Source organism: Coptis chinensis, chromosome 3 (genome assembly GCF_015680905.1).
Source record: "Coptis chinensis isolate HL-2020 chromosome 3, ASM1568090v1, whole genome shotgun sequence".
Lineage (NCBI taxonomy): Eukaryota > Viridiplantae > Streptophyta > Magnoliopsida > Ranunculales > Ranunculaceae > Coptis > Coptis chinensis.
The window spans coordinates 110,342,972-110,363,557 of record NC_141458.1 but is presented as its reverse complement, the minus strand read 5'-3'; the positions used below and the strand labels follow the sequence as shown (position 1 = coordinate 110,363,557).

The 20,586-nt window shown below is 33.9% G+C and overlaps 1 protein-coding gene across 1 annotated transcript; it reads right to left on the bottom strand.

Moving 5' to 3' along the window:
• Nucleotides 1-758: 758 nt before the first annotated feature.
• LOC147512919 (ZIP metal ion transporter family) lies at nucleotides 759-7,465 on the bottom strand. Its single transcript, XM_086595919.1, has 11 exons — nucleotides 6,986-7,465; nucleotides 6,755-6,906; nucleotides 6,594-6,683; nucleotides 6,394-6,472; nucleotides 5,840-5,895; nucleotides 4,418-4,474; nucleotides 3,265-3,305; nucleotides 2,691-2,758; nucleotides 1,686-1,742; nucleotides 1,335-1,452; nucleotides 759-939 (listed from the first exon to the last, which is right to left on the bottom strand). Exons 1-11 carry the CDS (start codon nucleotides 7,047-7,049, stop codon nucleotides 894-896), a joined length of 828 nt encoding a protein of 275 aa, XP_086452045.1. The 5' UTR covers nucleotides 7,050-7,465; the 3' UTR covers nucleotides 759-893.
• Between the last annotated feature and the right edge of the window lie 13,121 nt (nucleotides 7,466-20,586).

Here is a 20,586-nt window from a genome sequence, read left to right as displayed (position 1 = left end):
ACCAAATTTAAAGAAGGTTAATTGCCTTGACAGATCGTAAAACCAGTGGGTACAATTTCATTTGTCATGCTGGGTTTTGGAAGAGCAACCCAATTGGGTTACAAATAAAGTAGCTCATGGGATTGAATTCTTCAAGAGAACAGAGTAAGAACCCATTGGAAGAGACCACAATGTGGAGTGTTTCATGACCAAGGAAACTAAGGGATTCATCAAAAGAGAGTGTTTCCTTGAGTACAAGTAGGCAAGAATCTAACTTGATTGGCGTGGCTTTTATTAAAGAAGAAACCTAACAAGAGAGGAGAAGGGCTTTTCATTCTTGATAAGTGGCTTTGATGGAAAGAAGAGTTCTAATTAAGAGATGAAACGGTTCCATTTCTTTGATAAACACTTGCACCTACAAAGTGATTTTACAGGAAGATGATGAAATATCTCTACTATATAGTCTTCTGATTCCATCTTCTATTCATGATTGTAGTAGCAGAAGAATGAAACGTATAAACGTAGCATATAAAATCAGATCTAGACATATATAGACACAAAATGATAGTATCCCAAAAATAAGTGATTCTTGGCTAACAGAAAATTCCAGTCGTTCTTATCCAACTCCCACACTGGACTTCAACGATCCTTGAAATCCACAAATACATTCACGCAGGCCAACTTCCCGTAAGCAAAAAAGCACCAAAAGGTACACAAATTTTGCAATGACATTATCAGTTATAAGATTAATATAAAACCAAATTAACATGAAATAAATATTGGGCACGTAACAACATCATTGAATTGATTTGCAACTACCCAGTGTACGCTAATTTCTGACAAATAAGAATACAAGGGCAGACCAGAAGCCTGAAATGTTTGTTTTAAATGTACAAATGCTTTGAGTTCTGCAGCTACAAGCTGATCTCCTTTGGCAAGCTGATCTCCAGAAAATAAAGACTGCATAGCACAAAAGAATATAAGTAGGAAATGTTAAAATGGCAAAATTAAGCATATTGACGGAGCAACTAGGTATGAACTTTGGTGCTTCTCAATTAAAACATCAGATCCATTTTCACAGGGTAACAATGAACTCAAACTGAGAGAGTATGGTCGCAGAGCAAAGAAATGAAGAAAGGGTTATTGTAGAAAATTTGGAGTTTGTAAAGGGGCAGCATAGATATTCTGTATCATGTACACTTGGTTTACAACAAACATTTGATATACCAGTCACCTATTACAGAGGCATATATTAACATCCCTACGTGACAGGTATCTTTAAACCTATTACATCTGACTTCCAAAAACCAAACCGTTGAGAGATTATATGTATATTTTTCAAAGAAAAGAACTACCTGGCGGACATAAAAGCCATCCCAAGAAATACAGCCTTAACAGCTTGCTTCTGACCAGCATAATCAAATGCCAAAGGCAGCATCTCATGTAATGTAAGGAATGCCATCACTCCCCCAACTGATACAGAGCAAAAAAGCACGTGGTAATTTCAACACATTCAAGTTAAATACAAGGATTGGCTATAGAGATAAAGACATGCCGACACCATTAAGGCAATAAATCTGATACAGAAATCCTGTGTGACAACTATGTTATGACACAGTTCTGAGTTCTGACACCAGACATTCCCAGATAATAGAGTTTCCTTGTTGCATAGCTTGATAGTAGAGAGGAAGATTAGTAATGCGAACCTGCTGCAAGCAAGCCTTCAAGTATCTCAGGATCTAGACTGCTTGGGAATAAGTAAGCTGCAAGAGAGAAATTAAGTGAACAAACAATGAAAGAATCTTACAAATAATAAAGAACTATTTTCCAAAAATTCTTGTTTATTGAAAATATATTTTCTTATCGGTTAAGGAAAAAATTTAATGGAATGCAAGTGAGATACAAGGACAAGGGTGAGAGATAGCATCAAACTAAAGAGGACCAAGAAGGTTAGAACCATAGTGACACCTAACCCAACGAACTCCCAGGACAGGCTCTTTCACTCATATGGTCAATTTAAGCCACCCACTGTGTCGACTAGAATTTCATCGCAACCTCCTCACACTATCATGCTCTACTGACCATCTACCTGAAGCTTTCTTTTATCCTCAACTCTAGCTCAAAAAGTTTCTCCCGCATTGCTGGATCACAACCCTATTGCTGGAATCTTAGCACATATGATTTACATCCCTAACATAAACAGGCTAATCCTTGACCTGTATAGTAAGTTACTATTGTTTGTTATCACCCATAATATTACATGGTTACAAATAGTTGGATGGGTAAAGACCAAGAATAGATGATTTAAACCATGAGATGTTCTTATTTCAAATGGTGCAAACATCTAAGTTTCTTCATATTGGTCAAACATTTGGAAAAAGTCTGGAAAAATATCATATGACAACATGAACAAATCATCCAGGTGCAGCCCCAAGGAAAAGTAAGATATAGGTATTCTAGGCATACACGTCCTACTAGAGGCATGAACCTTCCATTGTGGTAAACAACACAATTTCATCTTCAAAGAAAATAATAATTACGATGTTTACTTGACTTCCTGTGTGCTTCAGTTTTGCTACCATAACCAAACTAAATAGATAAATATTACGAAGGTATTTGGTATTTTAGTCTAACATGCAAGCAGTGGAAACTTTTTGAAACAGAAAACATTGGTCAAGTGTACAAGCATAGATTGTAGAGCAGTGCTTTACCTACAATGACCACGCCAAGAGGCTCAGCGAACCCAGAAAGTGTTGCCAATTTGAATGCCTGCCACTTGCTGTTGCATGCAAGAAAAGAAGTAGAAAATAGTTGCAGAGTGATTACATTTGAAACAATATTTTAATCAACTGCAAGACCTTTTTACTATAAAGATTTATTTTGCTATAAACCTTGCATTGTATTCGAGAAGTCAGGCATCCCTTAAGATCTCAGAGATATAAGGGTATGTTAAGACAAAAAAAAAAAATCCATATCACACTTAGATGTGAGATGTCCAGTGCGAAACTTACGTTATCGCATATTAAGTTTTTCAATCTGATATATCTATTCTGGATACTTGAAATTCACATAGAATGATAAAAGGACCCCGTCCCAATTCCACATTTGAGCCGAGTAGGTTGGATATCAAAACATTTATACACCCAAGCTAACAGATTAGTGGGGAAAAAAACTTAACCTACCAAGTTTCTTTCATTCCAATTGATGCCCTCAGACTCAGCCCTCTAACGCCACTAAGAATATCACATAAATTTAAATTAAAAGAGACCAAAGAAAATCTCTTACTCTTGAGTAGCAAAATAGACAGGAAGTGCAACGGCAACTCCCTGTAAAAGAAGCCTGAACATATTAAAATTATGACTGAGTACACTACTATTAGTTTTCATTTAAGGAAGTATTCACTACAAAAAAGGGCGAGTATTGTTAGCTCAAAAATTAAGAAGAAAGAGCTTTAGTTGCACATGAATAACAAGACCAATGTAAACTTGAACTTTGACCATGTGAGCAAAACAACAATATCGATCACGGTATAGTAAAAGGGATAAGGCCTACATGGACAAATAATAAGGCCATAAAAGCAATGATGGGGATGATGCTTTTTGCATGAAGGGCCTCCTTCATTGAGAGGCTAATTATTGTTATTTATTTATAAGGGTTTCTGATGAACAAGTCTGTCCAAAGATATGATTTTGGAACCTAACTCCAAAGCCTATGTGGATTTTGGGGTTCAACAATCTTCTTCCTTGTGAAGAATACTTAACTCTCACTGCACACAAAGAATTCACACATAGAAAACCTTTCTACAAACTCAACCTTCATTAATCATCACCTCTAACTATGGAGAAAGGCCAACAACTCAATATGTAGACAAAAGGAACCAATGAGTTTAGAAGCTAGCCTTCTAATTCCAGTTGGAATTTAAAATACCTAACTTTCGGAATTAAAATTAAGCCTAATAGTAACCTATGCTTAAAACATCAAAATAGAACACGGTTCTCAAAATCCCTATTAGTGTAGAAACCAATTGGGGATCAAATCAAGGGTTGTAAACCCTAGATGCATCAGTTTCAATTCTCACCGCCTTAACAGTCCTTGGTCTGTACTGCCACATTGCAAAATCATTTATCATCTCCAAAGAAGACTATCTCACATTGCATTTTGCGCCACTTTGCACAAGAATGTTGGAGACTAAAAAATGATGATAAATCATTCATTAACTCGGAGTAGTAATCATTGGATATCAAACATGATGCAGATTCATCCTTTGATTGAAATCGTTTAAAAGATATTCAGACATGTTTCTCAATGTGAAATAACCATGACATAGGCACCAAAGAAAGGTTTAACTTGACATACGATAAAACATTGATTTCATTTTTCAACAAAAACAAAAAACAAAGAACAAAATATATATACGATAACCACTGAACTTACATACCTCTGGGATGTTGTGCAAAGCAATAGCCAAGGCCAAGTTAAGACCAACTCGAAGTCCCTACAATATGAGATTCACAAGTAATATGAGCAGCATCTCAATACTAGAGATAAAAGTGCATAATGTTTCCAAAACTTAGAAATCTTTTTTTTTTTTTTTTTTTTTTAAAATTTATAACACATCCTTGGTTGCTGGATGATTTTCCATAACAAGAATGACGCACAAAACCATATCCAAGGTTCCTAGGTTATAGTTTGCAAAACAATGCATGTTGATTGTAAAGATAAAGTGTAGATACCTTTCCAAAACTTATGTTTGTGATTATGAGTTTTTATGTAGATAATATAAAATTTCAAACAAAGATAAAGTATTATTCATACTTGATTAGACTTAATTGAAAGATGATCACTACAAAGATCTTTGTGACGAGTTTCCCATGCCTTTACAGGTTCATATAGACAGCTTTACATCACTTATGAGCTTCAGTAACACTAACTCTTGTTTTTAAAATGTATCAATTAGCAAGTTCAGTCTTTAATCAATGGTGCTTCATGAGTACCTAAACACATTATTTTTCATGATAAGAGTATCATACTAAGCCAACCTAAAGCTTAAAGGCTTAAAGCTAGAGATCCAGATTGCTAGAGTGCTCTTTATGAGACAGTGATAGGGACAACCCAAAGCTTCATTGCTCTTCCACTTCTAGAAAACTCAAAGACCAATTTGCCCCTTATTCTCTTTTTTCATTTTTCCTTTTCTGAGTTCATATCTTACACGAATTAAATACATGATGTTACAGTAACCTTTTATTTTATCAGTAGAATGCAATTCCATTACACAAAAAAGAAAGAAAAGTATTTCAAGTACACAAAGATGGACTACCCTTAGCAAGATACTAAGAGTCAATACCATCTAACCCTAAAAGCAAAATAAAGAAGGAGAAGTACAGTACAAATTTATTCCAATTATACCGCTAAAGACCATGATAACCTAAAGGCTTGATCAATTATCGGACAATGACCACAGTCACACCATAGAAAATATGAGAAACCAAATAAGTATGCACAAAAAAACAACAATAAAAAAAGAAAAAAATGCCTTTATGGCAAGAAAGAAAAATGAATCACCATATCAACTCGAAAACTGCATGGATGAAGAGATTTTCATGATCGAACATTTATATTATATCATTATCCAACATGCGAGGTATTTATTAAACCCTCTGTTTTGGGTAATGCAATTCTAAACTACATATAGTACTTTAAGTTTCCTTTTCCTTGAAAACAAATTATCCAATAAATGCAGCCTTTGCAAGAAAAATAAACGCAGAACTGGATGCATATTCTAAATGTATATAATTTGGTTAATGATTTCCTCTGTAATTTGACATATAACTTCAGAAAATTGTAAGAGTTTAAGAGGTACCTTCATTGACCCAAGGAAAACTGCCATTCCCTCTGGAAAATTGTGCAAGCTTATTCCTGCAATTTATAAGAGTTAAAGAGTTTCATGTCAAATGTAACATTAAAGTGTGCATATATATACATAGGCAGCAACTCTCGTAGTCAGGGTAATTGTCTCCTTTTTTGGTCCTTTTGATTGTTAGAAATGAATTGGATTAATGTGTAATAAAAAAGGTTCATATGAAGAGATGGCCTAAAGTTCAATGATAAAATAACATAAAAAGACTACTGTAATTTTTTCCTAAAAAGCCAATCGATAAAGAAAAGTACTGCTATGAGGAGAAAGAATACTTTTTGTATTGTTCTTTTTTCTTTTAGACCGGAACAAGGAAATTCAATTGAGGGCTACACTGACACAATCTTTATGCACCAGAAGATTACTCGGGCTTTGATTTACAACTTTTGAAAGAATAGAATCAATAGCTAACAAACTCCTAATTACTAATAAGGAGTAATCATTTGTCCACATATTACCCCGCAAACAAGCAAGACGGTTTAATGAGGTGGAAAGTATACCAATAGCCGTGATAATTCCACTATACAGAACTTGGCGGCGATGCTTTTTCATAACGTCCTTTCCCCCATCATCGTTTTTCTATTATTTAAAGAATAAAATGTAGTAAATTCAAAGAAAAAAAATATATCATTATTGAACATTGAAAGACCTCCATGAATGAACTCATTGGTTTCTTTAAAAGGATAAGCTCCGAATTTACCTTTTTATTTTTGGCATCGACACTAGGTGCAAGTGTTGGTTCCGGAATAAAATTAGCAATAACGCCAAAGAATATGACACCTGCAAAGAACTGCAAAGAAAAGTTATGCAACAAAACAATATTGGCAAATATTTTAGTTATCACAATAAAACAATAGTTACCCAAAGGTTGCCTTTTAAAAAGCCAATAGAATTCATAGCATTATGCGCCAAGTCTAGAAAAGAAATGCTTAGCATAAGCCCTGCAGCAAACCCCTGTAAAAGGCCCAGCATCTTCAAATTGGGAGCATCACTAATGATTACAAAAAGTGCACCTGAGAATCCAAAAAAAAAAAAAACATTTGAGGTAAAGCAGCTTTATAAAAATTGAAAGAAGAAGATTATTATTATTACCTAATGATGTGCTTAAACCACCAACAAGTGAGAGAGCAAGAGCAACCATCACCTGAGAGTCCATTGGTCAATAAACAAAGAGAGGAAGAATGAATGAGAATGAGAATGGGTTTTTGTTTAAATGGAGGGACAAGTGTTTCTGTGTTTGATAGAATGTCTGTGAGAACGTAGAAGAATGTTTAGTGAGAAAGAAAGAGATGGTTTGGCAATGCGATCATCCGCCACTGGAGCCAAAATTTGGTCTCAAAACCACAAGTCAAATAAGGACTCACCTATTGTTGTGGGACTAGTGTGAGATCAAAATAAATTCCATGGGCCTACAAATTTAGTGTGTCCGTGGGCCTTCCCATAACGGTGTCACAATAAAGCCCAATAGGATAGATGAACATCCCTTCCACTGTTAGAATTAAACCGATTTGGAGAGAACACCACACTAACTTAACATTAACTTAACATGTATTGAATCATTGAGAGAATGAGATAGAGAGAATTCTTATTCATTGAGGTGAGTCTTAATGGGAGGAGGTTACCTTTATATACAACTAGGTAACCTCCATTCCAAGATAAAAGATTACCAAGATAAACACCAAGATATAAGATTATCAGAATAAACACATATCAATGGTGGGCATCCATATAAGCCCACGGATTTCATAACACTCCCCCTTAGATGTCCACCATTCATGTGGAAATTGTGGTGGATGCATCTTTTGTAGCATTCTTCTGGATGCTCTATAACTATCCAATGACAGTTGTCTCGTTAAAACCTTGCCAAGAAAAATCCAGTGGGAAAAACCAAAGCGAAGGAAAAAGAGTTCAACATTACTCAGAATCATTGTGACTTGCTTTATACTGCCTCATTAAAACTTTTACTAGGAAAGCCCAGTGGGATAAAACCTAGATAAGGGAAAAGAGTACAGTGCATATGTCCTGGGACACATTCTTTAGGATGTTCCCCCTGTTCTATTACTCCCCCTGATAAAGACAAGTCTTTACATGGTTTGGTGGTGAACTCTGCGCATGCCGATCCCATATACAAACTTTTGAAATATATGCTTTGGTAGTGATTTAGTGAAGAAATCAGCAAGGTTGTCACTAGAGCGAACTTGCTCGACCTTAATCTGCTTCTTTTTCTAAAGTTGATGAGTGTAAAAGAATTTTGGCGCAATGTGTTTTGTCCTGTCTCCTTTTAAATCCTTCTTGAATTTGGGCTATACAAGCTGCATTATCCTCATAAATAATGTTGGAAACACTTGTTATAGAAGGTAATTGACAAGAACTACGAATATGCCTAATTAATAACCTTAGCCATACACATTCACGACTAGCTTCATGAAGAGCTAAAATTTCAGAGTGGCTAGAGGAAGTTTAGTGGAATGCCAACAAATGACAATATTACCACTAAAAAATACATAACCTGTTTGGGAGTGACCCTTCTGAGGGTCAGATAGATAACCAAAGACTACATAGCCAACTAGATCATAGTCATTAGTGGAACCATAAGAATAAAATAGTTTCATACAAGTTATTCCATAAAAATATCTCAATATGTGTTTGACATCATTCCAGTGTCTAAGTGTATGTGCACACTTATATCTTGATAAGAAACTAATAGAAAATGCAATGTCTGATCTTGTGTACGTAGTGTGCTAGATACATAAATGCTTCAATATCACTCAAGTAGAGTAGTTTCAAGACCAAGAACTTCCTCATGTTCTTCCTTTAGTCGAAATGGATCCTTATCCAAATCCAAGTTTCGCACAACCATGTGCTTTGTCTATTTCATTTCAAAAATCTATAGTCAGCAGTTTTCTCCAATTCCTTAGGAGTCCCAATCAAGTTTATACCAACCAAACTTGCTGCTACTATATTGAATCCAACCTCGGATTTTACTATAGGTCCACACCATGTTTTTCAAAGAGTTTAATTATGCTTGAATAGCAAATTCCAGATTGGCCAATCTTTCTTTGTCGACAAAACACGTGGTTCATTTATTTTTCATCATTGTCCTTTGATGTTCCAATAGCTATACCATAGCTAAATATGTCATCTATGACAAGTGCTTTCCTATCCCACAATTCACCTGAACATGCATGGAATATTGAGATCGATTTCTTCATTTTCAGGTACCTGTGCCTCTCCATGGGCAACCATATATAGGCATTTCAGTGAATTTGGATATTAGCACATTTTCATTATTTGTTTATGGAGCTCCAGCCATTACCTGGCTATTATTTGGACAAGATGGTTCCTCAGTTCTCCTCTCCTAGGAGCACTCTCTTTGGATCCTATAGGTCTACCACGTTTTTAGCGTATAGTAGATTCATTTGCAGCCATGTTTGGACCCCGTCCAAATGGAACATCAATTATACATGGCTGGCACATTCATGGTTACTTTTACCATATCATTAAATGCTTAGGCATTTTCTCTGCAACTGCTTGCAAGTATATCATTCTCCTTATCTCATATAGTCACATTAGTTGTTTGGATCCTTAATGAGATAGAGGGCGTGATCCAAGTTGTTTTACGTCTTTCCTTAGAGCAACCATTGCTTTTCTCCCCTAACGACGGAAGACTGTCTCATTAAATTGACAATTATGTAATACAGACTGTCTAAGTGAGCGTCTTGCTCCCAACGTTAGATATGATACACAATGTCTTTCTCATTTATTGGTATAGTCTACCGGACATATATCCATAATACTTTTCTCCATTTATATATCCATACATTTTAACATAAAGCAAAATAAATTTGTAAAAATTAATACTAGCACAAATATATTAAGAAAAATAAAACTTGAGATTCATAATAAGGAAATTCAAAATATTAATGACAATCCTGGCTTAGACTGTCCATGAAGAAAACACAATATTAATGGTAAATGTTCCATGAATTGGTAATAAAAATATAATTAACTAAATAAATCATTCCAAGGATGAAAGTTTGATCATCAAACTTTCCCATTGCATTTGGTAGTATGACCATATTCTGGTGATCATACCTATCCTTCAGGGATTTCCAAAGACCTGTTGGGTCTTCCTCCGTTAGGTACTCATTCTTTACGTCGTCATGAATATGATGACGTAGGAATATGAGAGTTGTGGCCTTTTCCTCTGGGATCATTTTGTTTCCTTCTTTAATAACATCACCAAGTTTTTTAGATTGTAAATGGATCTTGGCATCCAACTGTCATGATAAATAATTGTCGCCTCTAATTGAAAGAACTTGAAAATCGAGTTTAGTAAGGTTTGACATCTTTCAAGTAATTGTAACAGATTAAACATACATGGAGTTAAACATACATGATTTTTAGAACTGCAAGTCCTTATTTATGTTAGAACTTCAAGTTCTTGAAAACAAAATAGTTATAAAAACAAATTTGGCCTACATAAATGACCACTGTAATGGGCTAAAACCGGACCAGTCCTTATGGGTTGGACCTGACCAAGTCAATATAGTCAACCAGACGATCTTGAAACTTCAGGTTCCTAAAAATTGAATCTTTGGAACTTCAGGTTCTTAAAAAAAAAATAGATCTTGGAATTTCAGGTTCCTAAAAATTCGACCTTAGAACTTCTGGTTCCTAAAAATTAGATCTTGGAACGTCAGGTTCCTAAAAATAATAGATCTTAGAACTTCAAGTTCCTAAAAAAAATAGATTTTGGAACTTCGGGTTCCTAACAATTTAATTCTTGGAACTTTAGGTTCCTAAAAAAATAGATCATGGAACTTCGGGTTCCAAATATATCGTAGAACTTTAGGGTCTACATCATTGTTCAATAGTATACATAAAAAAAAAAAAAAATGAAAAGAAAAGAAATTTCCTTAAATTAAAAATCCTAGCATATAATTCTATGTTTTAATCAATCTCACAATATAAAACAAAGAATTGCATAGATTTGGTAAGGAATACGATACCTATCCGATTGAAAAATCAGATTACCACGTTTCGCTATTCGACGAAAAATTGGTCCATAAAGAACTGTAAAACTGAATCAGCTCTGGACGAATTAGGCTCAAAGCCATACACCGTTGGAAACATCTCTGAGTTAGCTTTCTAATGCAATAAGCGGATTGCAAAACTGATCACCGAGTAGAAAGTTACAACTGTTTTCATCAGAAGTGTCTTTCTATTCCGAATTTCGAAGCTAATGTCATGAGCTGGGTTTTATTAACTTAAGGCCCATAATCAATAAAACATATGGGCTTTGACCTTTAGAAGTTATTAGGCCCTTTATCTAGCAAAATATAACATGTTTGTCGTCTTCTTCACTGGTTATTAGGCCCTTTATCGAGCATTTTTTTTTTCTTTTTCTTAAGATGGTTATCAGGAATAGTTTTCTACCATGAAACATATGCCGGAGATCAGAAGAGTAAATCTCTTTTGCTCTTTTTCATTGATAAAGCTACAAAGGTCAAATATCAGTTAACACATACTATACTTCGTAAAGGATAAGAAGAATCCATTTGGCCTTCTCGATTATTTGCAATTAATAATGCAACATATGCCCAAATTATTTATCAGTATTCAATAAGAGTGGACTCCTACATTTCAGGAACCAATTCGAGAAGGTATAGTGGATTAACAGTAAAGTAAGTATGTTCCCAACAAAGAAATAAAAGAAGATCGTGAATGGATTAATAGTCGTGAATGGTAAAAATTTTAAAGATAAACGCCAACATAGCATACCCGTGACTTAAAACTTTAAATTCAACAGTAACGAATTTAATGCCAAAATACAAATTTAAATTCAATAGTATTGATTACGATTCATAATAACAAGTTAAATAAATACCATTAATCGTAAGTAAAACACATACCTTTAATCCAAAGCTGGAGACTATCGTGCTGATAACATGTTAGAATTAAACCGATTTGGAGAGAACACCACACTAACTTAACACTAACTTAACATGTATTGAATTATTGAGATAATGAGATAGAGAGAATTCTTATTCATTGAGGTGAGTCTTAATGAGAGGAGATTACCTTTATATACAACTAGGTAATCTCCTTTCCAAAATAAGAGATTACCAAGATAAATACCAAGATATAAGATTATCAGGATAAACACATATCAATGGTGGGCATCCATATAAGCCCACAAATTTCATAACATCTACCATTTATTACACCCATTTTTTTGTTTAATTTATATATCTACTGTGTATGGTTGTATGGACATCCTAATTAATCCAAGGTAAATAATTGATGCCAAACAGAGCCATAATCAATAAAGAAATTGTGTGTTTTTTGTTCATATCAAATAAAATTCTATAACAGAATAATGTATTCACGTAACCTTTAAAAAAATAAAAGTCACTAGCTCAAATTGATAGCCAAAGTTGCATTCGAAATATGGTGTAAACAAGTACAAATTCCACGTCGGCACTTGAAATCTTTTTTTTCCTAGATTAGCATTCTGAAGCTTTCTATTGATGAATCTAATATAGAATTACAAATAGAGTGAGAGAGATATACGTATTCCACATTGAAATAAGATAGAAAGATATGGGGAGAATGAGAGATCATAGAGGAGAACTAAAGTAGGCAAATAGATGATATAAATAAGATTGTAATTGAGAATTGAAGACAAATTAATCAGGTTCAAGGGGGATTATGGCAAGATCAAGAAAGTCTTGAAGCGTTGATTGAGTAGGAAGAGATGGCACTATATGTCACCAAGTATGCAGGGATTGGTTTATAACAGGAATTGTAATAAACGTTTATTACGGGTTTCAAATGGAATGCTCGACAAAAAGGCGAAAAAAGGAGTAAAAGAAGGTTGACTAAATAAACTGGTTTAAAACGTTAAAAAATGCAAGAAAAATGGGAAAAAAAAATAACGATGACATGGAAATTTTGTTTGTCTATGATGGGAAGAAATAACAAATGGTGAAAATGTAGCAAACCTTAAACTAAAAAGTTTTAAACACCGCCATTCTACAAATGATATATATATATATATATATATATATATATATATTTTATTTATTTTTGACACTACAAGACAATTTGACAAATACCAATAGAAACAATTTTAGAGGTTGCAATATCGTAAAGAAGGTAGAGAATAAGAGTATAGAAGTTTTAGATAATAAATTAAGTAAATTTTCAAAATAGAAATATAAAAGTGTAAAACGGAATATTTTGAAAATATCATAATAAACGCATTTAAAACGGGTTTTAATTGTTAAAGACAGGTTTAAAATGAAATCTCAAGTTTTAAACATATATAAAACTCCACATCATCTTCTCAAGTGTTAAATTGGATTTTTAAAAAAAAATGGAGTACTTGGTGACCGTGATAGACAATTATATTTTGCAATAAAAGTTATTATTTAGGGTTAAGGAAAAGATGAATACAAGAAAAAAAAATATGATAGAGATCAAGAAGTAATTGAAGCGTTGAGTAGTAGGAATTAGGAAGAGATAAAAATATATTTTGCAATTCAAGCCTCATGAGATGTGAGTGGTTTTATAGTTGTCTCAAGTCTCAACTTTCAAGGGAAAAACTAAATTCCATCTCGGATATTTCACTAGCCGCGTGTTTGTTTGATTAAAAAAAACAATAAAACCACTGAGGGGTAAAATAGTAAATATAAATTTAAAAGAAATGGTAAAATTAAATTAAAAGAAACTTGAGAAAAACTAAAATAGTCAAGTGGAATTGTTTCTGTAACGGTAAATTAAAAGAAACTTCGAAAACTTCTTCAGATCTTATTGCCAACTTAGACATATAATCATTCCGATGTTTGAGTATTATGTTGTGTTTGAGTATCACTTGTTTTCCGACTTAGGTTGTTTTGCTATGCTTTTTACATATCTATTCAGCCCTTATGACCTATTAAATAGTTGATTTTACGGGAACAAATAATGTCTAAAACAAGTTGACTACTAGATGTCTAAATTTTAGTTTTTCTATGATTACTCATGGGTCGAGAGCTATGTCTAGATAGTCCCATGGCCACAAACATCATTTTTCAGTAGAACTGTAAACTCGAATACAAATAAATATCTGATTGTATTGATAATTTAGATAGTGGATAGTCACGAGTGCTAACAATCTAACATTATTCATCATATTGAAAAGTATGTTAATTAGTTGACGCTGTGCAAACTATGAGTGGTGTTTGAGAAGAGTAGAAATGAAGAAATAAAGGTCTATTAATTAAATGCTATACTATGAGTGATGGCTGAGGAAGGAAGTTGATGATTCATCGACTTCGGGTCCATCCAGCTCAGATGGCATGGAAACAGAATCATATTCTTCAGGAAGCTCTAAATAAAAAACCAGAAATTCCACCAGATCGAAAATGTCGAAAGAGGAATGTTGCCTAGAACACAAAAGGTTTAGGTGGCTCTTAAGTCTTAACTGTGCACTTTTTGCTTTTCTATTTTCTTAACTTGGTTGTTTCTGTATTCTATATATTCCAGTTATGCTTCAATGTACACTTCTACATTAATTTGTTCTTGCTTTTACAACTAATCAAAATTTGCATTGTAAAACTTGAGGTTTTAAAACTGAACTACATCGCATTGTGCAAATTGACTAAGAAAAAAAAAATAGTGTGCATATATTATATGAATGACTTGATTCAAACTTTATTTTTATGTTCGGGAACTTTTAAGAGCCTAAGAGGTAACACATTTTTGATAAATCTATATATGCTCTCATTTCCGCATTACATAATTTGAAGTGGGTCTTGTAGTTGGTTTTAGTTGCCTCTCTATTCTCTCGAGTAGAGAGGAATGATAATTACTCCCAAAATATACGAAGTAACTTGGTGTATGGGGCGTCAGGCCATCAACGCCAGTCCCAACAATAAAATGTCGTGTAAGTAAAATACTAGGGAAAATCCCGACTGCAATTGTCAATATATATTGGCATTCAATATACTCAGGCACTCAGCTACGAAAGCATGTACACACCCATGAATTGCAAAACAAAACTACGTCTAATTAGATCCAACACTGTAAGGGGGCTAACAAGAAAGTAGACTGACGTAGATCGACTGCTTTCTTATTCTCAACTTTAATCACTAAATAACACCTATAGCCGTGTTTAAGTAAACTTCTAGGTGTTTTCTTAGTAAATTGAGTGATTCCATATGTGTATTCTAAAGGCAAGTCGTGAAATAGTTGGATAAAGTACACAATAAAAGAGAAAATTAGATCTTTTTGCCATTTCTTAAATAAACAATATATAGTTTATCAACTACTATATGTCTATATCAATGTGCAAGGTGGATCAAAATGGAGAAAAAGTAGGGTCTGGAAAGGTATTTTGGTCCCATCCCCGCTATTTCATATATTTAAGACATAATGACCTAAAAATACAATGTACTTTGCAGTTTTTTACATTAAATACAATGCATTATTTTTCTTGCCTAAAAATACAAGATACTTTCAATTTTTTACAATTGGTACCATCTGTTAACTTTGAAGTAACGGAATACGATTTGGCCTTTAAAGTTATAGGTCACGTGACTTGCACGCAACTAAGCACCAAACCTTAAGCCACGTTGCCCCTCAATTCTTCCCTCCCATTATTCCCTCCAATTCTTATTTCCTACCATTCTTCTCTTTATAATTTGATATTGAGCCTCAAATAATTGACTAACCACTAATTCTTAAATTATGTCTTCCAGTTCGGTCAACTCAAGACACATCTGTGAATGTGGATACCCAGGTATTGTTAAGATTTCACGCACTGAAAGAAACCCAGGAAAAAAGTTCTGGGGTTGTCGCAATTATGGCAATGAACCCTTTTGTGAATATTTTGTATAGGTCGATCAATCTTTTTCTAGAAGTGTTGATTCAACTTCTTTGGTTGAGTTGCAGCGTCATAATACTTCAAGGTTGGTTGAGTTGCAGCGTCATAATACGACATTGCAGAATATCAAAAACCAATTAAATCTTGATGTGTTTCGTCTTGAAAGAAGGGAGTTAGAGTTGTTGAGGAGGTTGGGAGAAGAGACGAAAAAAACAAAAGAATGGAAGAAGAAATACAAAAGGATCTGTAGGTTAATGAAATTATTGGCCAGTCTATCCGTTCTCCTTCTTTGGTTGATCATGCATTTTGTTCAAGTGAATGTTTGGTGTATGTTGTTGTCCTTATTTTGGCGAATGTTATTTAGTGTCTGTTGTTGTCCTTATTTTCAAGTTGATGTATTCTGTTTTTTGTTGCAATTTAAGAGTTGTTTTGGTGTTCAGTGAAATAAGGAGTTGATCACTTCCAATAAAGCAACGATAAAGACAACTTAACTTGAAAAAACATTCTTGTACATACCGCAACATAAAGAAAAGAGAAGACATATACACTAGCATTACAAAAACACAGACATAGTGTAAGGGATGATCGAGAAATTGGTTATGCATTGGTACTTGTCATAAGCATAGATACCATACCAAACAACATACAAAACTAAAAGACATCAAACTAAAACCAAAAGACATATCCAAACTTGTCATAAGCATAGATACCATACCAAACAACAGACAAAACTAAAACCAAATTAAGACATCCAAACCTATCATAATAAACATAGATACATGTCATTAGCATAGATCAATACCAATGAATGTCTCAGTGTATTTTAATTGCATATCCAAACCAAAAGACAAAACCAAAAAGAAATCCTATTAAACAACCAAAATTGACCACATTGTTTAGAGTGCTCTTTTCAACCCCACTATTTTAGTCCTTTTTGTTTTTAATTGGTTTTGCTGCTTGCTCACTTGTCCATGTAGGTTGTTTACTTGTTTGTGTCACTTCTTCAATTCTCACTGGTGGTGCCTTTTTTGGTGAGAAGTCATTAAAAGAGCTGGCAACCTTCTAGCATTAGCTACACTTATTCTACATGGTGTAGATGGACGTCCAACTTGACTTACAGCTGTAACATGACTACCAACTTGGTTTGATGCTTGAGATGGATTTTTCGCTTCAGGTTCACCTAAAGGTTGAGCTTCACTTACAACTGTAGCTCGAGCTTTAGTTCTTCTAGCTGTAGGTTGAGCTTTTGTCCTTCTAACTGTAGGATGAGCTTCACATATAGCTGTAGGTTGAGCTTGAGATGTCAGATTTGATCTTATAAAGGATTCTTCAGCAGCTTCATTAAAGTTGACTGGTCCACCTTGTCCTGGAGGCTAATGACATAAAAAAATTCGTAATAAAAAAATTGTAAGACATGTCAAAACATAAATAATTGTCTATTTGTCTAAATAATTCAAGAATACTCACATTGATATAGTGCTCCCCACTGTTATGGTCTTGGTACACTCCAATTTCAACTAGTATATGAGGTGCTCTACCCCTACCCCTTCCCCTGCCACCCGTTCCCCTACTTCTTGTGATATACTATGATCTACTCATTAAGCAACGAAGGATGACTGAGGAAGTTGATGATTCATCGGGTCCATCCAGCTCAGATGGCATGGATACAGAATCATATTCTTCAGGAAGCTCTAGACAAAAGACTAGAAATTCCACCATAAAATGCTGAAAGAGGAATGCTGCCTAGAAGAACACAAAGGGCTTAGATGACTCTTAAGTCTTAACTGTGCTATTTTTGCTTTTCTATTTTCTTAACTTGTTTGTTTATGTATTCTATATATTCCAGTTATGTTTCACTGTACACTTCTACATTAATTTGTTCTTGCTCTTGCAACTAATCCAAATTTGCATTGTAAAGCTTGAGGTTTTAAAACTGGAATATAGACCGAATTACATCACATTGTGCAAATTGACTAAGAAAAAAAAAATAGTGTGCATATATTATATGAATGACTTGATTCAAACTTTATTTTTACGTTCAGGAACTTTTAAGAGCCTAAGATGTACACATTTATGATAAATCTATATATGCTCTCATTTCCGCATTAAATAATTTGAAGTGGGTCTTGTTGTTGGTTTTAGTCCAAAATATACTAAGTAACTATGTATGGGGCGTTAGGCCGTCAACGCCAGTCCCCACAATAAAATGTCGTGTAAGTAAAATACTGGGGAAAATCCTGGTTGCAACTGTCAATATATATTGGCATTCAATATATTTAGGCACTCAGTTACGAAAAAACACGTACACACCTATGAATTGCAAAACAAAACTATGTCTAATTAGATCCAACACTGTAATGGGGCTAACAAGAAAGTAGACTGATGTAGATCGCGCGACTGCTTTCTTATTCTCAACTTTAATCACTAAAAAAATTAACACCTATAGCCGCATTTAAGTAAACTTCTCGGTGTTTTTTTTAGTAAATTAAGTGATTCTATATTTTTAATATATAGAAAAATGTGGGGTTGAGTAACAGTATTTTGGAGTACGTCCATGGGCAATTTGGTAATTTTCATTTTTTTTGTTTTATTTGAAAAATAAAATAGTAATTTAACGTTTATAATTTTTTTTAAAAAAAATTAATAGAGCCCACGTGGGTACCATGTGCACAGTAATTAATAGAGCCCACGTGGGTACCATGTGCAAAGTCGTGAAATAGTTGGATAAAGTACACAAAAAAATAAGAGAAAATAATATCTTTTTGCCATTTCTTAAATAAACAATAGTTTATCAACTACTGTATGTCTATATCAATGTTGTTTTGGCCGCAGGGTCTACTTTGATACTGGATTTGAGTACGAATCTATTGGAATTCGATCTATCGAAAGTGAGGTTCCCTAAAAGAGTTTGGATTCAGTGTATTTGGATCACAATAGAATCTATGGCAGCATTCCGAACCAAATTACTGCAGCATTCCATTTGGATTCAGATATTCGAACCAAATTACTGAGTTGGCAGATATTCGAGGTTTTAATGTGAGCTATAATGGACTATGTGGTGAGATTCCCAATGGGCAAAATCTTATAAGGTTCGATTATTCGGCTTGTATTCATAACAAACGTTTGTGCGGACTGCGGACCACCATTGATGAAATTTAAGTAAAGATAATTTTCATTGCCTTCGCTAATAAGTGGAATGCTGCCCACAAAATCTTGCTGGGAATAAAAAGTGGCAGATGGGACAGCAGTGATCTAAAGCTAACTCTTGTGCGGAAGTTGGACTCAGAAATCCCAACCTTAATTTTGTTCAGATTTCATTTTGACACCAGTGTTGTATTAGAATCTAGGTGAGTTGTATTAGAAGTATTAGGGATTTATCTCTTATTCTTTGTTTCCAGGCAAATTTAAATGAACTATAAGAAGATCAAGTCTACTATTATGTTTTGTATTTATGAACACCCATTTGCTGCAAACGCACATTTGGTGTGAGCGTAGGTAGGGCGTATGGTGACGCGTTTGTTAGGATGAGAAATATTACAGATAGTAAAGTGTTTAGCAGCCCCGAAACCGTCCAACGGTGTGGATGTAGGGGTATTTTGGTCATTTCACTTTTTTAATTATTTTTTAAACTTTTGAGAGATAAAATAGTAATTTAATATTTATAAACTTAAAAAAAAGTCTATGGATCCCACGTGGGGTGCCGTTGGATGCACCATCTTATGATAGTAGTTATTATTATTCTTATTTTCGAACCCGTCCTGAGCGGGTGCCGTTATATTAAATTATTGTAAAAATATTAAGAACTATCATATAAATGAGATATGAAAATTATATTAATCGGTCATTCAAATTTCTTGCACCACTCTCTATAAAAGGAAACATCAACTTCTTTTTGTTGTTAGGTTTAATAATAGAAGTTTGATTGAAGTTTTGTGAGAATGCTAATGTGGCCGAAGATAATATTGTTTATACTTGAATAGCGTGACATTCTTAATCATAATAAAACAATTATGATAAACATTACTTAAAATGCAAAACTATATTTGTCGAGACATTTATTCCCCTACATATAATACAAACATGTTTTAGGGTTATTAGTTCAATGCATTTGCATCAAGTTTCGATTTTCCATTAATTATTCTTTGAGGTTAGTTCAATGTAGTACATTACATTCAGTTTCCAATTTCTTATTAATTATTCTTTGAGGTTAGTTCAATGTAGTTGCATTAAGTTTCTGATTTTCCGTTAATTATTATTTGAGATTAGTTCAGTGCAATTGCATCCATTTTATAATTTCCCGTTAGTTATTCATTAAGGTTAATTCAATATAGTTGCATCCAGTTTTTGATGTTCCATTAATTAGTCTTTGAGATTAGTTCAATGCATTTGCATCCAAGTTCCAATCTCCCGTTAATTACTTTTTGAGATTAGTTCAATACATCTGCATCCAGTTTCTAATTTTCCGTTATTTATATTTTGAGGTTAGTTGAATGCAATTGCATCCAATTTCATATTCCCGTTATTTATTTTTTGAGATTAGTTCAATGCGGTTGATCCAGGTTCCGATTTCCGTTAATTATTATTTGCGGTTAGTTCAATACATTTGTATCCAATTTTCAATTTCATGTTAATTGTTCTTTGAGGTCGGTTTAATGCATTTGCATCCGGTTCGATTTCCAATTAATTATTCCCCGTGAGATTAGTTTAATGCATTTGCATCAAGTTTCCAATTTCTCGTTTATTATTTGGTAAGATTGCATTTGCATCTAGTTCGATTTCTAGTTAATTATTGTTTGAGGTTAGTTCAATGAATTTGCATCCA